This window comes from Nannobrachium achirus (assembly GCF_963921795.1).
Source record: "Nannobrachium achirus genome assembly, chromosome: 3".
NCBI lineage: Eukaryota > Metazoa > Chordata > Actinopteri > Myctophiformes > Myctophidae > Nannobrachium > Nannobrachium achirus.
The window spans coordinates 32,579,668-32,601,797 of record NC_137812.1 but is presented as its reverse complement, the minus strand read 5'-3'; the positions used below and the strand labels follow the sequence as shown (position 1 = coordinate 32,601,797).

General features: G+C 41.9%; 1 protein-coding gene across 1 annotated transcript; it reads left to right on the top strand.

The window, feature by feature from the left end:
- Positions 1 to 1,105: 1,105 nt before the first annotated feature.
- Positions 1,106 to 16,234, top strand: map2k7 (mitogen-activated protein kinase kinase 7; the record flags this gene model as incomplete). The annotated part of the gene is made up of 12 exons (XM_080722266.1): positions 1,106 to 1,229; positions 3,442 to 3,489; positions 8,215 to 8,359; positions 8,795 to 8,861; positions 9,647 to 9,760; positions 10,880 to 10,999; positions 11,235 to 11,342; positions 11,699 to 11,878; positions 12,457 to 12,537; positions 12,806 to 12,948; positions 13,046 to 13,091; positions 13,650 to 16,234. 12 exons carry the CDS (start codon positions 1,106 to 1,108, stop codon positions 13,791 to 13,793), a joined length of 1,320 nt encoding a protein of 439 aa, XP_080578392.1. The 3' UTR covers positions 13,794 to 16,234.
- Positions 16,235 to 22,130: the final 5,896 nt, after the last annotated feature.

Here is a 22,130-nt window from a genome sequence, read left to right as displayed (position 1 = left end):
GCAGGAAACGTGGACAGAGTAGTGTATGAGTGTATGAGGAGGTCATGACTCACGAGTTGGACTACCAAAGTGGTTAGGGTTGAGGAGAAGCTATCATTACTGTATGTACAAAAGAAGCTGCTACTCATATTATTGTACCACCTTTATTGCTCTAATCATGCTTCAATCGAAAATCAAATAAACAAAGTTAAAAAAAAAGTTGAGGAGATAAGAGGAAAATGTGAACCCTACGATCAGAATCCTCTCACTTCTAGTGATTAATTAACAATTAGTTAGTTATATATTATTTTCCCCCCCCTTCGGAGTGGGGACCGGGACCCCCTGAAACTGTTCAAGGGCCCCTCGGGGGCCCCAGAGAGTCGCTGCTCTAGTGCACTACTGGTCCTCAGGCCAGGGTGTCTTGAGGTGGTTCCAGTGTGTCCTAAACCCCAACTAAATGATTTAGGACCCCTACCGGTCTGTAACTTTAAAGAGAGTGTACCAGGGGTCATCAACATGTGTCCGTGGCAAAGACTTGTCCTTGTCTGTGGCTTTTTTACACAGCATTATAATGTTCTTAGACCCAATTACTGAATGTCAAGTCTCCAGGTTTTCCTCAGAATATACTTAACTCTGAGAGTGTACAAATGGAACCATTTGGTTCCATGTGTACACTCTCAGAGTTACAGACCTGTTGTGGTCATTCAGGGCTAGCTCTGAGTGTTTCTGGTAATAATATTGTCCATTTTCTATGTCCACCACAAGCAAGCATGGTGATGACCCCTGGTGTGCCCGGTGTGGGCATGATGGAACCATTTCTAATTTGACACTCAGTTTCTATGTGGGGTCCCTGGCCTAATTGATTGCATATCAAACTGGGGGTTCTTGAACTTTAACAAGTTGAGAATCACTGCTCTTGTTGTATTCCTGATTGTCAACAGAGTAGTTCATTCCAGTGAATGTGATAGTCAAATTAATCTATTATTCTTTTCTTTTTTTTCTGGGGGACCTTTAAACTGTTCAAGCCCTCCCTGGCTGCTAACAGAGGGTTCACCAGAGGGGGGCGATCGAGAGCTCACACTTGCTGCTAAAAAAAAACCTCGTCGATGGTGCTCAATTTGTCAAGATGTCGTCGCTGGAACAGAGGCTCTCGCGAATCGAGGAGAAACTAAAGCAAGAGAACGAAGAGGCGCGCAGGAGAATCGACCTCAGCATCGACATGAGTCCGCAGAGATCACGTCCGAGGCCAAGTGAGTGTCCCTGGCCGGGGGAGTGCGACCCACGAGCGGCATATTTGGGGAAGGAAAGACCGTGGAGGAGAGGCGGAGGAGGAGGAGGAGGACAGGAGGAGTGGGGGTGTTCAGTTCAGGCTCGTTCGCAATGAGCGTTGGTTTAGCTCGACAACAATTGACGTATTTTCAACCGGGGAAGAGTGTCACCTCTTTAAATGTGAAGACCCACGTCGTTTTTGTCGAGCGACAGAGTCTATAAACGAAGCTAGCTCTGGTCACAGCGCTAGTTAGGAGTTCTCCTTAACGCTATGTCACTGATGAGCCCTTTTGCGCTCACAGCCGCGGTAACCCAGGCTGCACAGTCTGTCGTCTGTAGTAAAATGTTTAAATACACTTTCGCGACTCGCCAAAACAAAGACGGTTCCAAGATGTTGAAAGCCTACTATCCTTAGTGGCAAGTCTGGCAACACTCTGAGCCCCGCACCTCACGTCTAAAATACAGTTTTTGTCCAGAAAAGAAAATATTTCACCGGATGTTTTAGCTACTCCACAGCGCCATCTACAGATCTTGTCAATAGAACATTCCATCGTCCAGCTTTTGCCTTCCGGTGAAATATTTTCTTTTCTAGCTAAAACAGTGTATTTTAGACGTGACTTGGGGGGTCTCAGAGTGTTCCCACTGTGGAAAGTAGGCTTTCAACTCCCTAAAGCCGTCCTTGTTTTGGTGAGTAGCGAAACTGTATTTTGTATTTTTTACCAGAGACGAGAGGGTGCGCAGCCTCTCCTGCGGGCACAAGGGATCAGCGGTCACATAGCGTTAAAGAGAACTAACGCTATGGACCAGAGCTAAACGAAGCCTTGTTGTGCTGCTGCTGTTGGGGCTACGATGCTAACATGCTAATAGCAGCTACATAAACAAACACACAGCCTGCCTGGGTCGTTTTTAGTACACTCGTTAAAGTCACCCGTCTTGGTAAACGAGACTCGCTTTCCATGATGTGCATGCAGATTCTACCTAGCTGCATCACTGTCATGGATTTAGTCATTAGCATCCACGTCTTAAAGAGTGATTTGGGGGTTAGCTATGATGTGTGTCTCTGACCAAACATGCTATGTAGCTAACATAGTATGCTGGCTAATGGAAGGAAGGAAGGCCCGTGTCAATCTACCAGTTTGTTGTTTTTCTTTGCTGCTGTTCTTTTGGTCATATAATCGGTGTGCCATGTGTGCACAGCTTAACCACGTGCCTGTGTGCTGTTGTAATGAGACAGTTGTTGTGGTAGAATAACGTCCTTTCCCGTGTTTTGAACCAAGAAGTGTCGTATACTAACTACTAGCTGTTATCTCCTGTTAACAGCCGTAGCTAGCAGCCAGGGATATCTGCAGTATAGCGTTTGTTAATCTTGTCTTGTTGACTTAATGGCAATGCAGGCAACTGCCTTTTTAAAAATAATAACAAATGCAAGTGTAATCAATGTCAAATGGGACAAGTTTAATTCATTAATGCTCAGCTCTATTCACTCCATGAAAACCTGTTTATATTTATAATGTTGGAGATTAATAATGTTGTTCCTTTGTGAGTTGTCTGTGAGAACTGCCTTTGCCAGGTAGTTCACTAGTTTGCAACGTGTGGTATTTTCAATGCACCATCAAGTTTGAACCATGACTTGTTATAATGGTCATTAAGAACACTGTCCTATATATCAATAGTGTAAAATAAACGTTGACACTTGCGAATGCTAGGATATGGACCCACACCTTTTTGGAAGGTTTTCTGCCTCTTGAACCTGCAAGTGGCAGTGTGCGGGTCTAGTCTTTTTAAGATTCATCTGCTTATGCTGCCAGTCTGCCACACAGACCATCAAATATGTCTAACACAATCAGAGGAAATACTTGCCTTTTTCATTATTGTTCTTTTATGCTCTAATGCTGGAAAATAAGGCTATTCGTTTTATATCTGGGCATGTTAGAAGATGGAAAATGGTTGAGTTGCTCAATGTCTGTTGTGGATTTATGATGAGCAGGACGTGTGTGTGTGTGAGTGAGTGAGAGAGAGAGAGAGAGAGAGAGAGGGAGAGAAATGAAGCCTCCACACGTCTTCATGCATTTTACCTTATGTTAAGTTGGAGTGTGTGTGCACGTGTATCTGTCTGTAATGGCAAACAGTGCAGTAATGTGTGGTGTGTGTGTTTGTGTGTGTGTCTGTGTATATTTTCTCTCCTCTGTCCAGTCATCGTGATCCAGCTCAGTCCTGCTCCAGCTCCTTCCCAACGTGCAGGTATCATTCATCCATCGCCCATCGCCCCCTCTCTGGTCTCTGCCACTGCACCCCTCTCAGTCTTCATCTCTCTCCCCTCTCTCTTTCTCTCCCCAGCTTTCTCTGCCACTCACTGAACCCCTCTTCATCTCCCCTCCCCCACACACCCCTCTCTCTGCCACTCCATCTAGTGATGGGAGAATATTACGATTATCGTGAGCAGTTTTTTGTCACGATAAACGACAATAAGGATTATCGTCCCATCCCCAACTGCACCCTTTATCTTTCCCCCTACACCTCTCACGCCCCCTCTTTTTATACCACACTTCTCTCGAAGTATTTCAACATCACTATGCAGTCCTCCATTCGAAAAATCTCGTCACAAGTTAACGTAATAGAACAAAAACAATAATGATTGCTGTAGTACACAATCCTAAAAGAGTGTTGGTGTCCTCTTTTATTTCTTTATGCCAGAGTAGTTGACAAGAGTCTGTTTCTGTCTGCATTCAACAAACATAAAAAATATTGTAGCTCATAGACTAACCAGATATTCTGCTACCCACTAGTACATAGGACTCAATACATTAGTCATAACATTCTGGAGGGCAGTTTCAAAGAATGTCTTCACCAAAGTAAGTGTTTTTTGTAAAAGGGTCTAGTTAGTAACACATCTAACAAAGTTTGAAATTCAATTTCCCAAGGGGAATTTATGACATCTGCTGAAAGTTGGCGTCCCATTAAATTTACTATACAGGAAAAGAAATGCTTAAAACTAGGGTTTTTTCATGATTATGAATCCATTGCCAGCATTTGTTTTGCACTAAAAAATAGCCATAGACACTTTTCCAGGACATCACAGACCATTCTTTTGTGGGTCCGTTTTTACCCTTGCAAAACAAATGCTTGCACTGGATTCAGAATCATGAAAATCTCCTAGTTTGACCCTCACATGCTACTTAAAGCAGATTCGTTTTTTTTGTTTTTTTTTGTTTTTAACACTTATGTTGCAATGATTTTTTCTCTTCAATGTCTCGCGTTGCCATGGTTACCATAGACTTCCATGTAATTGTGCAATTGTGTAAAAAGTGCACGCCCATGCCTAGATGATGCACCACGTGTGTAGATGCTGTTCACAGCTTTCAAACAAAAAAATCCGCTTGGAAATCCGTTCAGGCATTCATGATTTATGGGCCATTATGTTTTCTTCAGATGTAAACAAACATGGCTGCCATGTTTGAAAGAATGGGTTGGTATGGGGGTTAAACATGCAATTCCGCGATCGCGATCATGCCTAATACATTTCTGGAGGTCCAAAAAAAAAAATTGGAATTTTTTTTTTTTTTTTTTTTTTTTTTTTCAAAAACGGCCCAAACTCGGGAAACTCAGGGTTGGCACAGCGTTGGTATCAATACAAACTCGGGAAACTCGAGGTTGGCACCAGATGTGTTAAGTTATTTGGACCCCAACTTTCAGCAGCTGTCAAAAATTCCCCTAGGGAAACTGAATTTCAAACTTTGTTAGATGTGTTACTGACAACTTTACAAACAGATTGGTGAAGACATTTTTGATATGGAATTTATTCACAGATTTTATTAATATTTCCCGACTACATTCCAACCTGCTCTGTTCACAATAACGCATTTATTCTTAAATAATGAAGAGAGTGGGAAAATACTGCATTTATTCTTAAATAATGAAGAGAGTGGGAAAATACTGTAAATGTAAGCTTAATCCATGTGAACCAATGTAGGCCGGCAGTTATTTCCAGTGTGCGCACTGTCAGTTTTGCCTAGTGCTGCTCTCACCTCCTTTCAAATCTCATCTTCTCTCCATCTTTCCATCCTCATTACTCTTTCTGTGTGTGTGTGTGTGTGTGTGTGTGTGTGTGTGTGTGTGTGTGTGTGTGTGTGTGTGTGTGTGTGTGTGTGTGTGTGTGTGTGTGTGTGTGTGTGTGTGTGTGTGTGTGTGTGTGTGTGTGTGTGTGTGTGTGTGTGTGAGTTGTCTGCATTTGATTTGTGTGTGACTCGTGTGAGATTATTAACCCTTGTTTCATTGGAGTGGAGGCAGAGAATCACTATGCATGTGGCTTTCTGCACGGCTAGTTTTATTTTTATTTCATTTTTTGTTACCTCGTTTATGTTTTGTATCTCACAGTCTCTAATCCTGATTGGTCTCTCTGCAGGAGTGCCATGACCAGTCTAGCTTCTCTCTCTCTCTCTCTCTCTCTCTCTCTCTCTCTCTCTCGACCACTGAAGACCCCCCACTTCACTCGTGTCTGTCTTGAGTTTGACTTACTGTGTGTCTGTTTGACGGTCCTCGTCTCTGCTACACCACATGTTCTCTCTCAGTGAACAGTTGGATGTTGTTTGTCGGTTCCTCCTCTTGTATTTATGGTAGCACTGTGGCAACAGGTGGCGGAGCAGTGCCCATGTGGCTGATGCATGCGTGAGCATCGCCTCCCTCCTATGTCTGGTCCTCCTGTCTGTCTGTCTGTCCTTCTTGAGGCAGCTGTGGACATGTGGCGATTTGAGACGGTGACAGTCTGAGTTTGCCCGTACAAACTAACCCCTCCTCCTCTTAACTATTCTAACTGATTCTCTTCTACAGGCTGATGGATCCACAGGTGACTACAAACAACTACTGGTACTCTCACGTAGGGGAGATGCCAGCTGGCCTCATTAAAAAATAAGAGAAGCATGCCATGGTCTCTCTTGTTCCTTTTTTGGCTGCATTTGCCTAACTGCTTGTGTCTTTAAAATCTTGAACTCGCTTAGTTTATGATGGTCTTGTTCCTGATGAAGAGGTCTTGTTGTCTCTTTGTCTTTATTCTCTTTGTTTGCCACTGACCTGCTATCTGAGCGTTTGGTTGCATGACAGGTCGATGCTATTGCTAACACTTGATGGCCGAGTGGTTGGTTGTCCATACTTATCCAGACTAAATTGTTTCAACATTGACTGCCTGCATTTCAAGTTAGACTGAGGCCACATTCTCATAATATAATTCGGTTTAGTCTTGCGAATGGGAGGGGTGAAGTTGCTACATTCTTGCATATTTAATTGATACGTTTGCGCTCGCACTGCACTTTGTCATCCGAAACAAACAAGGAATCGTCCACGTCTGTCCATGGGACATGTATGTATCCAAGCTGCATAATAATGCCTCCTTCATCTCCCTGTGTTTATTAATTCTTCAAGTTCAACTCACAATGTACCCGCAGGACCGCCGCAAAATTGAGCAGGCGTTAGCCTATTTATCTGCGGTCGTCGTTCGTAAACGGGCGATCAAAAAATAAAACCAGCGGCGGCCGGAGGGACTCGCAAAATCTACCAGCAATAAACCAGACAGCAAATACATTAGCAAGATATGAATATCTACGAAGAGTAGAGCGTCAACGTCTCTCTCTCTCTCTCTCTCTCTCTCTCTCTCTCTGACCCTCGTCTTGCCCTCCGCTGGCTCCCTCTTTGCGCTCCGCGCATGAAGCGTCTCCATTTGGACACGATTTGGCACAGAGAGCCGCGCGCGCGAGCAAGGGCGAGAGACCCACACATCGGCCTATATATTATAAGCCTATTATGCCTATAGCCTATATATGATATACAGCTATACAAGGGACTCCTGTGGCACTTTCCTTTTATCTAACTGTGAGCAACAACTCCTCACAAATAATACACCATGTGCGATCGAGGGAGCGGTGATCAGAAATCAATGAGGGGAGGAGGCGGCCAGAATCGTCAGTAATCTAATGAGAACAGACGGGGGGATTTAACCTTTTATAAATAACTATGGATTTAACCCGCACATGGCTCTATATAGCCTACCACAATGTTTCATTGCCTGTATTTGAGACGGATGGATTCACGAAGCGTTTGCGGTAGCGCATCGAAAACACAGTTTTTTGTGGATTTGCATTCGTTTCTTTTATTCGAAAAAGAATACGGATGCGTCTTCACACATGCCCAACCGTTGTGTATTTTCCAACAATACGTTATAGGATTCGTTTTAATCGTCATAAAACGTGCCTGTGTGAATGTCACCTGACTCTGCATCCTGGTATTAAAACTTCAGATCAAGTAGACTTTGGGGATGTATTAGATAACTAAATTCAATTGAGTATATGTACCAAAATGTGCTAAAACATTCCTATCAACGTTCAGATTTCCTTGTCCGTTTGATAGATTTCCAGGTCTATTAAAAAGTCACATCTAGAGAGGAACTATCATAAGTGGGTTGCTTTTAGTCTAAGGGGAACATTAATTCCCCTTAGAGGGGCTTGGTCTCTACAACCATATATAAAGTATTATGGATCTGGAATGCAATAAAGAAGGCCATTCACCCTCAGTCAGCAAGGATACTATACTGATGGAACATCATATTGATAGATCCAGTCTTTCTCATTGTCTCCACATGGTTGGATGCAAGCTACAATCACCAAAACAGAGAATTATAACATAGCTTACCTGTCCATCTTGTCAAGTTATTGCATTTGATTCTTTGTGTTTCAAAGAAATAATTAATTTATTAGTGACAGTTAGCCTTTTTTGGTTCTCTAGCTGCCACTGGGAAGAGACAGGATCTCAGAAACCTGTTTTGGTGTCAGAAAGTGACAGGGAAAAAAAGTAAAATGACAATGAAAGGATTATAAAAAGACATCTTGCACTTTCTCAAGCACATCGGCCAATGGTGTACAGCCCAAATCTCTGCAAATTCCTTGTTCCACAAGTCTAATCGCTTGTTTGTCCCCATAGCGCTCCAGCTGCCCTTGGCCAATGACGGTGGGAGCCGTTCGTCATCGTCAGAGAGCTCGCCACAGCACCACAACTACCCCAGCCGCCCACGACAAATGCTCAACCTGCCCACGCCTCAGTATGGCCTGCAGAAGAGCCTAGAGAAGTATGGAAATGCGTAGGCATGTGCATATTGTTGCTGTTGGGTGGAAACATTTATCTCCAATTCGCCATATTTAATCTTTTTTAAATGTATATTATGTTTATTAAACAGATGAGGTGACCCCTGTTATTGAACAAAAACGTACCTAAAAACATTTTAACTATATAACTTAGGTTTGTGACTAATAACTACATTATATCTATTGGAACACAGGTTCAATTTTCCATTTCCTGAAAAGTAACTGTTTTGAATTTGCAAGGTTTCTTACCCGACAGCAATGATATGGAGAAGTGCCTATTTTCTTTTCTCTTTTTTTTATGTTCTTCTACACACATCCTTTCCCACACATACATTTATGCGTGTGCGCGCGCACACACACACACACACACATACACACACAAATGTCATAACCCTGACTGAATGTGTATTGTGTGCCAGTGCGGAGATAGACCAGAAGCTACAAGAGATCATGAAGCAGACGGGCTACCTGAAGATTGACGGCCAGGTGAGATCTTTTCTACAGATACTCACATGTAGACCTTGACACGTAGTCATTACATGAAGCAAATCGGTGTGAGCTGTCTCTTTAAAGTGGCACTAAGTAGGTAAGTAATAAAACTGCCACTATTATGGAATCCTGTGTAGTAAATATACTCGTCCAGGTGTTGACAAGTGTTTTTCTTCTTGTTCACAATAAAATGTGAGTATATTTGGTACACTATAGCGGCTAACCTCAAGTAAACTACATGGTCAAATAATCGTTAGGGGTCAATTTGGTTACATTTGTACACTTTTAGAGCTATACATGGATAAATAAACACTGGATTTGACTGAATGATTATTTTGACCTGTGTACTGTTAGGCCCAAATATTACATAATCGTCTAATCGCAATTATTTGACATAATCGCAATTATTTGACATAATCGTCATAATTGTTTCCATGCTGAAAAATGTTCAGATATTTTCAAACATTTTCAAAAACAGTGGGAATAGCAGATCTACAAGCTCACAACGCATTGCGACGCTTGTAGATCGGCTATTTCCACTATCAGTGTTCTTTTTAAAGTGTAAAGTTGTCAAATATGTCAGTAATTTCTTTGGATTTTAGGTTATGTGTCATATCTGCCATTTTCAACTTCAAAGCCTACAAACCAAACAGAAATGTAATTGTCAACGACAAAAACACAATTAAATCGTTAATCGCAATTATTTGAGAGACAATTAATCTCCATGTAAAATGTAATAATCGTGACAGCCCTGTGTACTGTATGTGTTTGCCTATATGCAGCGATATCCAGCGGAGGTGACAGACCTGATCAGTGAAGGGGAAATAGGCAGTGGAACGTGTGGACAGGTTTTCAAAGTGCGCTTCAAGAAGACGGGCCACGTCATTGCTGTAAAAGTAAGACCCTTCATCATTCACTCACTGTATCATCATCTAGCCTCCACCAGCTCACTGGCTTTGAGGTTCGATCAATGTCCTCCCCTGAGACGGCAGGTCGGGCTTCAATCCCCCGGCCGGGTCATACCACAAAATGGGACCCAATGCTTCCTTGCTGGGCACTCGCCATCATGGGTTAATATTATCAGTAAGACGTCGTCGTGCCATGTCTTGGCCAGTGTGGCACAGAGTCACAGTGATGTGGACATCAGGGATCTCCATATACAGTGATGTTAGTCTCGCGTAGCCAACTATTCCACAATCTCCGAATGCTATATAGAGTCTGGAACGGCAGCTCCCGAACGGCGAGTATCGGAAGTAGCCACTGCTGCACTGAACTGTTAGTCCCACTGTAAACATGACAGAAGCACACTCGCACAAACAGAGTCAGTCGAGCGGCATATTCTTGTTATGAGTGTGTAGTTTAAGGTAACATTTGAAAACATCATGGAAGTAACACCAACAACACCAGAGAAATATATTGAAAGGAAACATAACGCTTCCAGTAGGACATGTTATTGCTACTGCACCAAGGGAGCGGTTGCGTCACATCCGTTTTATCTCGCACTCATCATTTCTATTTCCGTGCCCCAGACTGTATGCTGGGAGCATTTGCAAATCGCGTTAGGCAACCGTCTGGCCACGCGAGAGTACAGTGAAGTGGACATCAGGGATCTCCATTATGGGCATAAAAGTCCTGACTTTGTTTGTTCAATCACATTTTGCAGGCTTTCCCCACAGTCCTTCCACGTCCTTATTGGACACTATTTTTAGACAAGGAACTGATCTCAAGCGGATCATTGGGAGAATATATGAACATCTTTATCTGCATCGCTCAGTGTCTTTAGACAATCAGAAGATTAAGTGGGAGGAAGATCTAGATGAACAAATCCTAGAGGAAAACTGACAAAAAAAAATTATACAAAGAATTCACTCTTCATCCATTCGTCAACGTCATGCTGTCATACAATTCAAAGTTGTTCATCGACTCCTTTGGTGTAAAGCTAGATCGTCCAAATTTAGACTAGATGTCGTAAACAAATATTTCTGTGATCTTATTTGACCTTTTTTTTTCACCAGCAAATGCGTCGCACAGGAAACAAAGATGAGAACAAGAGGATCCTCATGGACCTGGATGTTGTGTTAAAGAGTCATGACTGCCCTTACATCATACAGTGCTACGGCGCCATAGTTACCAACGTGAGTACTGTATACACTCGCATGCCAATAACACTATTATGCTTAACCTAAAGGGAATCATATAGCAGGGGCACTCGAATACAAATCTTAAGGTCCACAAAGTACATTTTCAATGAGTCAAAGGTCTGATCGGTCAAGCCACACATCTACTCATGTATACAATATCACTACAACTAACGTATATGTCTGTTGTGTATGCTGCTGCTGTGTTGTCGTATGTTTTGCGCGTGTGCAGACGGACGTATTCATTGCCATGGAGTTGATGGGGACGTGTGCTGAAAAGTTGAAGAAGAGAATCCAGGGACCTATCCCCGAGCGAATCTTAGGAAAGATGACTGTAGCGGTAAGTGGCAGAGAAGCATCTATACACTAGAATGGGTACAGTGGGTGGCGTTGGCTCAGGAGGTATAGGTAGCTTGGGAACTGGAGGTTTCTTGGTTCAATCCCGGTTCCTCCTGGCTTAGTGAAGTGTCTAATAGACTAACTGCACCCGAGCAGGTTTTGTATGGTATTATTTGGATGGTACCTTGTATGGCTAGCTACCAAGTGGGCAATATTTCAATGTAAAACAAACAAGAATAAAGCGGTTAATGTCAATACTAGGTGTGTGCTGACACGTTAATTACACAGGCTCACAGATGATTTTCAATGTATTTAAATATGCTGCCATGTTTATTTTGCCCGGTTTTGGTCTCTCAGATAGTGAAGGCGTTGCTGTATCTGAAGGAGAAGCACGGTGTGATCCACAGAGATGTCAAACCATCCAACATCCTGCTGGACGCTAAAGGCCAGATCAAACTTTGTGACTTCGGCATCAGCGGAAGACTCGTCGACTCCAAAGCCAAGACTCGCAGTGCCGGCTGTGCTGCTTACATGGCTGTGAGTGAAGACGGACACATGCACAACCTTGTCATTGAGTCACATTACACATACTTATTTTCATTTGACACACTCAGACATTCATACACAAACATTTATTTCCATTCATGTCCAATTTTGTTACATTCACATCCACAACAGCTAGTTAACAAACGACTGCAACACGTTGTGCGTGACTCTTCATGCGCATTCTGGTAATGGTATGGGAGCTATAAATATGCAACATGTGCAACATGTTCAACCAGCTCAATTAACTGTGGGGATGGCAAATGAACAGGAACATATTTGACATGTTCCAAACATGAGCAGAGATTTAGGGAGAGACTGAGACTGTGCCTTCCTTCCCAGCTGGCATGCCATCACATACTGTTGCATTACAACCATTACCTCCCAACCACCAAAGAAAAAGTTACATATTAACAGAACGATATCAAATATCCATAGTATGCAAGTATAGTGTAAAAATGTTTATACATTGTGGATTAATAATTAATTTATATATTGAATCGGTTTTTCAATCGCCGACCCTTGTCCTCTACTTTCAAGTTAAATGTTTTCTGTTTTGTGTCTTTGTGCAGCCTGAAAGAATAGACCCTCCAGACCCTAGTAAGCCTGACTATGACATCCGAGCAGACGTGTGGAGCTTGGGCATCTCTCTGGTAACTGTTGTTTACTTTATACACTACATTAAAACTACTATTACTTTCAACGTGACTGCCTAATACATTCTATAATAATCGATGATGGTTGGTCCTTTTCTCAGTAGATGTGTGTGATTGGTGTTTGAAACCAATAATAGAGCAGATTGGAAAAGGAAAGATCTCTTTGCATAGTGGGTCTAGGTTTGTTCAGAAATGTTTCAACCACGATTTGTTTGACAGACACTTTCAATTAGTTTTAAGCATGATGTGCGTTTCTGCCCACCAGGTGGAGCTGGCCACAGGACAGTTCCCCTATAAGAACTGCAAGACAGACTTTGAGGTTCTTACCAAAGTGCTGCAGGAAGACCCTCCTCTCCTGCCCCTCGGCATGGGCTTCTCCCTCGACTTCCAATCCTTCGTCAAAGACTGGTCAGAAAACCCTTCAAAGCCACCTTCAATTTATTACTGAATTTTATCATTTCCAAATATGACCCTTTGACACAAACATCATATTTTCCCCCAACAGCCTCACAAAGGATCACAGAAAAAGGCCAAAATACCTCAAGCTTCTGGTAAGTCGCTCAGTCACCTTTTTTATTACTGATGATGAGTGATCAGCATTATGGTAGTCTATCCCAGGGGTCTTCAATGTTTTCAGGCCAAGGACCCCTTGGTTGAGAGAGAGATGAAGCAGGGACACCCACAACTTTTTCATGGATTCCATATTGTTTCATCGTTTGACAGCACAATCCTGAGTGTATTTTGGATTCATGTCATTTTGTGTTTTCAGATATTTTACCACTTGAGCCGTCATTACCTAATAAACTTGACCTTTTACTCTGTACTTAGTCTGCTCTTTTTCCTCTCTACAACAAACCTCTTTGACGAAAATAGCCGATATGCAAGCTCACAACGCCTCGCGCTGCTATTTTTGGCTACAGTTCTCAGAATATGGACACTAGGTTGTCAAGTTGTTAATATAAAAAGGATTTGAAGATTTGGAGGACCCCCTGTAGTAACTCTGAGGACCCCCGTTGAAGACCCCTGTGATAAGTGATCAGCATTATGGTAGTCCATCCAATACATGCTTCTCTTCTTAGCGTTTGACTTGCGCTCTCCTTGTGTTGCAGGAGCACAGCTTCATCCGGCGTTATGAGGTACTGGAGGTGGACGTAGCGGGTTGGTTCCAAGCGGTGATGGAGCGCACAGAGTCACCACGCAGTAGCCAGTGTTACAGCCACCAACACCAGCTCCACTCACTTTTTAGCAGGTAGCCTACCTAGCCTAGCCGTGTCCCGCTCAATGTTGGCTTAGCCCCAGCGCTAGCCTAGACTAGCATTAATTTAGCCTAGCCTAGCGTTGGCAAAGCCTAGCGTTGGCATTACCCGTCTGTCCACCTGGGAGCCTGCCACTTGGAACCTGTTACGAGGAGAGAGGGAGCATGAGAGACGGATGGAGACTCACTCGGTTGGCTCTGGACGGACGGATGGATCGATGGGTGGAGAGATGAATGGATGGACAGATGGATTGATAGATGTGTTATTGGTGGGTTACTTTGACGCATTTAATCTGGACAGACAGACATGGGGTGGAGGGAGTGGGGAAAAGCACACTGTAATTAGTTCCAGTTGTTAACTATATCACGGCACGTTGTATCACATCACAGTCTATATCCACAGTGCATGTACAGACATACACGTCTCAGCTACATTCATTAAACACAGAACTATGTATGTTTACATATGTTAATACATGAATAGTGTTTAGATCATTCAAAAGTCATTCATCTACTTGTATGACTCCAGAAATCATCCTAGTATTGGATTGGTCAACAGAGTAGTCATTACACACTGGAACAATGCATCTGCAAAGCTAGCTTGTGTGATTATTATTTTTGTGTTATTGGCTCAGCCTAGTCTAAGCAGTTTTATGATATGGTCCAGTGCAATTTTAAGTTGTCAGGTGTTTGTGCTTTTACACACTCAGGCAGTATGTGTGCGTTTTGTGTCCTAAGTGTGCACATGTGTAACAAGATACAGTTGTTTTCTTTCAGCCATAATGGATACGTGTATCAACTTTATCACCACAGCTCTAATACACAATTAGATGTTAAAAATTAACACTGAAAACCGTATGTTGGTATTTTTTTTAACTGTAGGGTTTTTAAAGTAAGATGTAGTTAATATGATTATCATTGGCTTTTAAATTATATTTGAAAATATACTTTTGTCTAGCAGCTGTGCAATTGGGAAAACGGTGGGAAAATGCTGAAAAAAATAGAACTGCAGTGAGCGTTGTAGAATAGGAGTGGTAGAATTAGTTTTTGTTTGTTTGTTTTGTTCAAAATTACTTTTGAGTGGAACTAAAAGAGTGTTACAGCTGGCAAGACGGGAAGGGATACAGACGGAGAAGATGATGAGAGTGGAAGTGGTCTGAACATGACCAGCTCTGTTCAGTAGCTGTGTATTGGAAGAGAAGAGAGGTTGTGTGCTTATAGTTGTCCAGCTGTGGACAACATGCAGAAGGTTTAGTGCAGGACATAATAGAAGAGTGGAGTTGTGTGTTCTTCCATTAAGAAGGCAAAGAATAGGTGCATAGATTTGACAAAGAATATGACGGCAGTTGAGTGCAGCACCTCTTTGAACTCCTTGTTCTAGATCTGTTGGTTCTCTTTTCCTTCCAGTTACCCTTGCTGTCTCCCTCTGCTGTTCAGTGCATTGTATTGCTCCACGGTGTCATCAGACCAAAGGCGGCATGCAGGTAGTTGTTGACAAAGGGTGTCAGAGAGCTGGAAAACCAGCTACACACAAATTATGTGTGATTTGTCTTAGTGTCCACACTAAGAGAGGACGGTCATCTGTCTGATTTAATAACTGAAATGCCACAATCATCTAGCACTACCAAGAATATGGCCCCAGGTCAGCAGAGAGCCTTTCTGTGAATCTGACCACAGTTCTTTGCTGCCTAACAGGAACACAGCCTGATAGATCTGCACAATCAAATCTCACTCTTCCATGCATGCACCAAGCCAAATCACACAGAGCCGATGGCCGATGAAGAGAGGGTGACGACATTGGAAAGTTAGAGCGAGAGAGAGAGAGAGGGGGAGCGCGGGCGGAGGGCGCATAGTATGTTGACCGATGGCAAAATAGACGAGGATTAAATCAATTGCAAGAAAGGGACGGGAGAGGATGGATTGAGGCTAGAAAAGGATGAGAATGTAAAGAAAGTGTGCTGGAAAGTAGAAGACAGGTCTGACTGAAGCTGAGAACAATCTGGATGGCAAGAAATGTGTGTGTGTGTGTGCGCGTGTGTGTGGAACAGGAGTGACGAAACTGGCCTACATTTTTCTGGGCGGCCAACTTCAGAAGCTAGCTGAATATTGTAAAAAAGCTTTTGTGGTGTTACTTACACCAACCTACCAATTATGAGTTTAGCCAGTGAGTAGCATTTGTATTTTTTTGTTTGCTGTTCAAAGTACTATATTATTTATTTACATTGCTACTGCTGCTACTTTTTATTGCTTTAGACGCTGCTGTCGATTATTTTCCCCAAAGGACAAATGCTTTTTCTTTATTTTTATTTTATTTTAAACCAAATAAGTGAAATAATGCAATGTCTACACTTTACCAAATACAAAAAAAGCAAGTCTAAAGATGGCAAAGGAAAGTGAGGAGTTGGACACTTATCAGAGAAGGTGCAAGGTGTTTTTAGATTAACAAAACGGGCTGGCCTCAGCCAAATTACTAACTCACAAAGTAGATACACAACTCACCTGAAACGTAATTTTGTGTGTGAAAGTATTTAGCCATTAATATCACATCGCACTACAGACCTGTACAATGTATTTTATTTTTATTTAAAAATAATGTTTGGGGGGGGGGGGGGTCTGTCTGTCCGTCCAGATCTAGAGTTGACCTCTAACCTTAGGGTATAGTCTGTAGTTTACCAGGACACCCATGTCAGAATGGCATATACCACCACTCATCCGTTTACACTGTCCATCCATCTGTCTGTCTGCAGCTACCTTGACAGTACACACCAAAGGTGTCCACAATGAAACAAAAAATATGAAAGAGCGTTGTTATTGTTGTTATGACTATTGTTATTGAAATTATAATTCATTACTATATATACAAAACCTCTCTATAGCTAGTTTGGGGGTGGGGCATATTAGGAATAGCTGTGTGTGTGTGTGTGTGTGTGTGTGTGTCTGTAATATGCAGGGTGAGACTGGTACTCTTGACACTCAATTTGGAGCCAAGCAATCTGCCCAACATGTTCTCTCCATTCTGTCCCGTCACGGGTAAGACGTGGGCTCTACCTAAATAAAATAGTTTGCCAAATTGGTACAATTCCGTTAGCTTAACTGTTGGGTTGAAATCGGGGACTGATTTTACAACGCGCCTCAAAGTAGGAGTATTGATCTGGGACCAGAGCATCTCTTCAAGAGGCTTTTCTAGTGAACGTTGCTAATTTGGGGGCCACATTTTGCCAATCCCAATAAATGATAGTGTCCGTTACAATCTTGTATAGACAGATGTTATTCAAATCCTCGCAGTCTTTTTTTTTTTTCCTTTTTTGATGTGGAAATGTTGCCTGGCTCCTTCAGTTGTACTGAACTGTCGTATACTACCAATCATCGGCTCAGAATCAGATCCTTGCTGGGTCTAAGAACGGGTCACTTAATTTGGACTGGAAAGGCTATCTTCTAGCCGATGAAATAATGGTGAATATAAACTTGTTAGTTATTTTGCTGGGAATCACCTCAGTGACCATTTGGGGTCCCCCTGACCCCACTCTGAGAACCACTGTCTTAGTTGACAGTGATCAAATAAATTGTTGGAGGAGCCAATAGCTAAACTCTATTTTTACCAGATGCTTTGTGCAGTGGAGTATCTCCACAACAACAGCATCATCCACAGAGACCTGAAACCGGAGAACATTCTGTTACACGGGATTTCATTGTTTTAAAAGAGAATTTAGTGTCTTGAGTAGCTGGCATTGACCTCCAAAATGTTCCGTAGAGCCAGTCTCTCCTCAAGTTTCTCTTGTTTTGATGTATGTATGTTTTTTAAAACACACACACACACACACACACTGGATAGTGCTCTGTTTGCGTTTATTTAAAGTTTTAAAACACTTGATGGGGTGATGGTGCTGCACCTGGCCCCTCATCGGTTCAGGTGTGCTTTTTACTAGGACGTGTGTGTGTGTGTGTGTGTGTGTGTGTGTGTGTGTGTGTGTGTGTGTGTGTGTGTGTGTGTGTGTGTGTGTGTGTGTGTGTGTGTGTGTGTGTGTGTGTGTGTGTGTGTGTGTGTGTGTGTGTGTGTGTGTGTGTGTGTGTGTGTGTGTGTGTGTGTGTGTGTGTGTGTGTGTGTGTGTGTGTGTGTGTGTGTGTATTCCAGGGACAATGAAAATAAATCAATTAGAATACTAATCCTGCCTTGGGGCACCATCAGTGCAATGTGCAGTCAATACAGGCACTCAACCACACACTAAATGTATAAACTTGATAATGTACCATTCTAGACAGCAATGCTGGCTACTGCCAATAGTGGCTTCATGTGTATGTTAGCTTGGTAGGTGCAAGGCCAGCTCTGTAAAAAGAAAAGATACAGAATTATAGATAGATAAGTAGTTGTTTGTGTGTACCTGCATTGTGCCTTGGCACTGAGGGAGTGTGTGTGTGTGTCATAACCCATCTGTAAAGTGAACCAAATATCATTTTCACTATGCAGTCATTCAAACCACATCAGCTTGCTTCAATGGAAAAGCCTCCTGTATATACACATACTGTATGGTGACACTGGAGTCAGATGCAAGACCTTTTCCTTTGAACCCCGACTCCCCTCCCCCCTTCGCCGTGTTTAACATCACGCCTTTAGCTAATTCACAGAGGAGAACAGACCGAGGGACAGAGTAACGGATGTGTTTTGAATGAGCTGACAGAATTATTTAAGGATTGTATTGGGGTCTTGGGGTGGGGGCAGAGTTGTGTTTTAGACTCTGGGTTTTTGTAGTTTGGGAGATCTACATAAATGCTGTAATTAAAGTATATCAATTGCATGTTATTTTCACCGCTGTAACTGCCATTGACTTTAAACGGTTTGGGGGAGGGTGCACAAAACTTTATTCTTTATTTATGATTTTTACATATTATATATTCTGTATTTGTTTTTTCTTTTCTTTACAACAATGTTGAATTACGTACTTCAGAAAAGACACTTTTGCCTTTTTATGTTCTCTCAACTTGCTATTATGCAATATTACCATTCTCACTTTGGACCGTCACTAGTTCAGTTAGCGAGGAAGTTGACTTACTCCATGTTTCTCATTAGAAAATAATGTCACATCTTTGTTAGACCATGTAATTCTCTTTAGTTTCCCTTCACATACTGTGTGTGTCTTTGTTTTGATAGAATAGCAGTGCGTGCGTGTGTGTGTGGAGAAGATGGAGTGGCGAATGTGTGTTGGAACCTTTTGTCTACCAAAAGTCTTTATTGATGACGATTATTACCTTTTATTTTTGTCTATTTTTTATTATGATTACATTTTTTATTGTATTCAGGGCAATGATGACGCCAAATTGAACAAAGAAATTGCTGGGCGAAGTTCCTGATAGGCGGGATAGTGACAGCTCAAGAAAGTATGGTCATTTCTGTCAATTTAATGTCAAGTTATTGCTGTCCCTTTTCAGTGCTCTGCTCACCTCCCCACACCATGTCCAAACTGTACATATACACACACACAAATATATATATTATATGTATGTGTGTATGTATATTCTTAATACATAGTATATCTAAATGATATATTATCATATATCATTGATTGATTTCTTTGTTTTCCCAGATAGGGTCATAATTGGCCATTTGTGTGTTGTTATTCTGTTCTTTTACATCCCAGCCCATCCTAGGTTGGCAGCCCCAAACTTTAGGTTTTTGTCTGTTGCTCTTAGAGTGAGCAGTTTTGACAGAGTGGGATGGAGTGTAGAGAGGACAACTTTGGGTGGACAGAAGGCGTGTGAAACTTTTTTTCTTTTTTTTATGTCACAGAGTCTATTTTATCAATCACAAATCTGTGGCTTGCAGAGAAAGAAAACGATTTGACAGTGTATTTTTTTCACTGATATTTATTTATTGGTCGCCTATTTTGTGTTTTTGTTGTATCTTTTTGTGTTTTTGATTTGACTTTTTTTTTGGGGGGGGGGGGGGTAGAAAACAATGTAGATGAATAGTCTTTGGCATTTTGCCATTGTATACAGAAGCCAAAATATTTAATTCAGCCATCACACTAACAAACCAGCTATACAGTAAATCAACTACAGGTTTAGATAGACCTGCTATATAAGGTACACTATCATTGGCTTGTGTATAAGGTGTTGGTCGATTCTATTGGATGTTTCCCAAGTCTCTATGTCATTCACAGTCAGACATTCTACTACTCATCTGCCCCAACAAACTGGGTTCATGGTCAAAAGAATACAGAATATTCACAGCATGGTGTAGATATTTAGTGCTTTGTTAATACTCCTCAGTTAACTTGTTCGAGACTTGGATTGGTTTTAATACGCAAGTGCTGAATGCCAGCTACAATCCTACGGCGGACTAGACATTTGAGGGTTTGTTGGGGGGGTATTTTGACTGAAGACAATTACTATTACCAAGTGTAGTGATTGGCTTAGTATTTAACCTGCACTCCCCGTCAGCAAAGTGGAAAATCAGCCCTGCTTTGAAAAATGTAAAGATTTGTTAAAGAATGGTTGCTTGTGTCCACACGGTTTCTAAATGCAGTTCTTAACTTAGATTGCATGACTTGCTAGTTTGCAGGGTGGGGGAACAATGTATGTAAAACACAGCTATTGCAGTTCAAAAGCTTTTTGTATGTATGACACCATGGATATGTTGTCTTGGCCGTTGCATCAATCTACACAGCTTTACTGTCTCACTTTTGTTTTCTTCTTTTTTTCCCTCGGCTGATTTTATTTCCCCCAATCTCATTTCAAACTGAATAAATGCCATTATATTGTGAATACCTCAGGATTTTTTTGGAGAAAAACAAACAATAAAACACTTAAAAATTAAATAAAAACTCATAAAAAATGTGTTGTGAACTTGTGCTTATTATCACTCGCATTCTTCTCATCTTAAAGAATGACGCCAAAGAGACAATGTAGAACATTTTCAACACTGCTGAAAATGTTCTGCTGAATCAGCAGATGACAATGAATCGCCATGAATATGGCGAGTCTGCTTTATTGAGACGACATTGAAGAGTGCCGAAAGAAACCGGCAGAGAGGAAACACTTATATGACACCATTTTTGGTGGAGGTCTTGGCATGGACGGATTAACCCCGCGAGGGCCCCTGGCCAATATTTTTTTCCCTCACCATAACCCCCCCTCCTTCCCGATGTGCACTATCCAGTTTGGATTTTAAGCCATGATGATCATCTGTGGACCAAGAAAGCACCTGTAGACAACAGAGGAGGGGCCCACACAATTGATTTTTGATAAAATATACATTTAATTTTTGTAAATTGTCAATGACCACGCGGGCCAGTTCCCCCATGGGCCCCACCGGGCCCAATGGTTAATACAGCCCTGGGTCTGGGTCAGAAGTACAATGTTTGAAATGTAGGACTTTTTACTATCCACCACTGTAAATAACCATGTAAATCAAAATGTGCAGTTTTATACTGTATGTGGCTTGATTATGAATGTGTATCTAAACTTGTAATTTCAAGAGTTACTCAATAGGGTGCACTATTGATTTAATATTAGTAGCCTGCTTAACACATTGAGGCTGATCAGATCGGGTTACTGTGTTGTTAAAAAGGAAATGTCACACCATGACCACACACAAACGAACTATGAGTATGATGTGAACGGTCGGACAGGGCTTAAAACATATAGTCTCGGCCACAGCTTCAGCCTGGCGGAGACAACAAACCAATTAACCGAGTCAACACACTCCCAAGTCTGACCGCTTTAAAAAACATTTAACATTAGTTTTAGAATTATTAATTGTAGACAGGCTATGATATTGACAGTATGGTATGTGATGGCTGAATCTGTTCTTGATTCATTGGATATCTATAGCTTATATAAACCAAAAGCATTATTTTCAAAACTGGCATAACACACCTAACATGACATGACATGACATGACATGACATGATTCTATCTTGCACTGTTAAGCTGGCTTATGTAAGAGTCACACACAACACTTCCCTTTTGTGCCCATAAATGGAGATCTCTGTTTCTGTTTGTCTATATACAGTATACACATGATCAGAGCAATGGAACCTCTAGGTATACTGTGTATGATATAATGTCATTGCTAATGTATATCCTTCTGATGAGTCTGACATCACAGTGATGTAGAGGTGGTATCCAATGTCATTGCTAATTTATATCCTTCTGATGAGTCTGACATCACAGTGATGTCAGAGCGTAACTGTCAACAATGTGATGTCAGAGTTAGGACCTGGGCTTGATGACATCAGGGATCTCCATATATGGGCATAAAAGGTATTCTGTAGGGGCCATGGAGTTGAACATGGAGTTGTTGCTTTACCCTCTGACTGGATCTGCTGATTTTCATAGT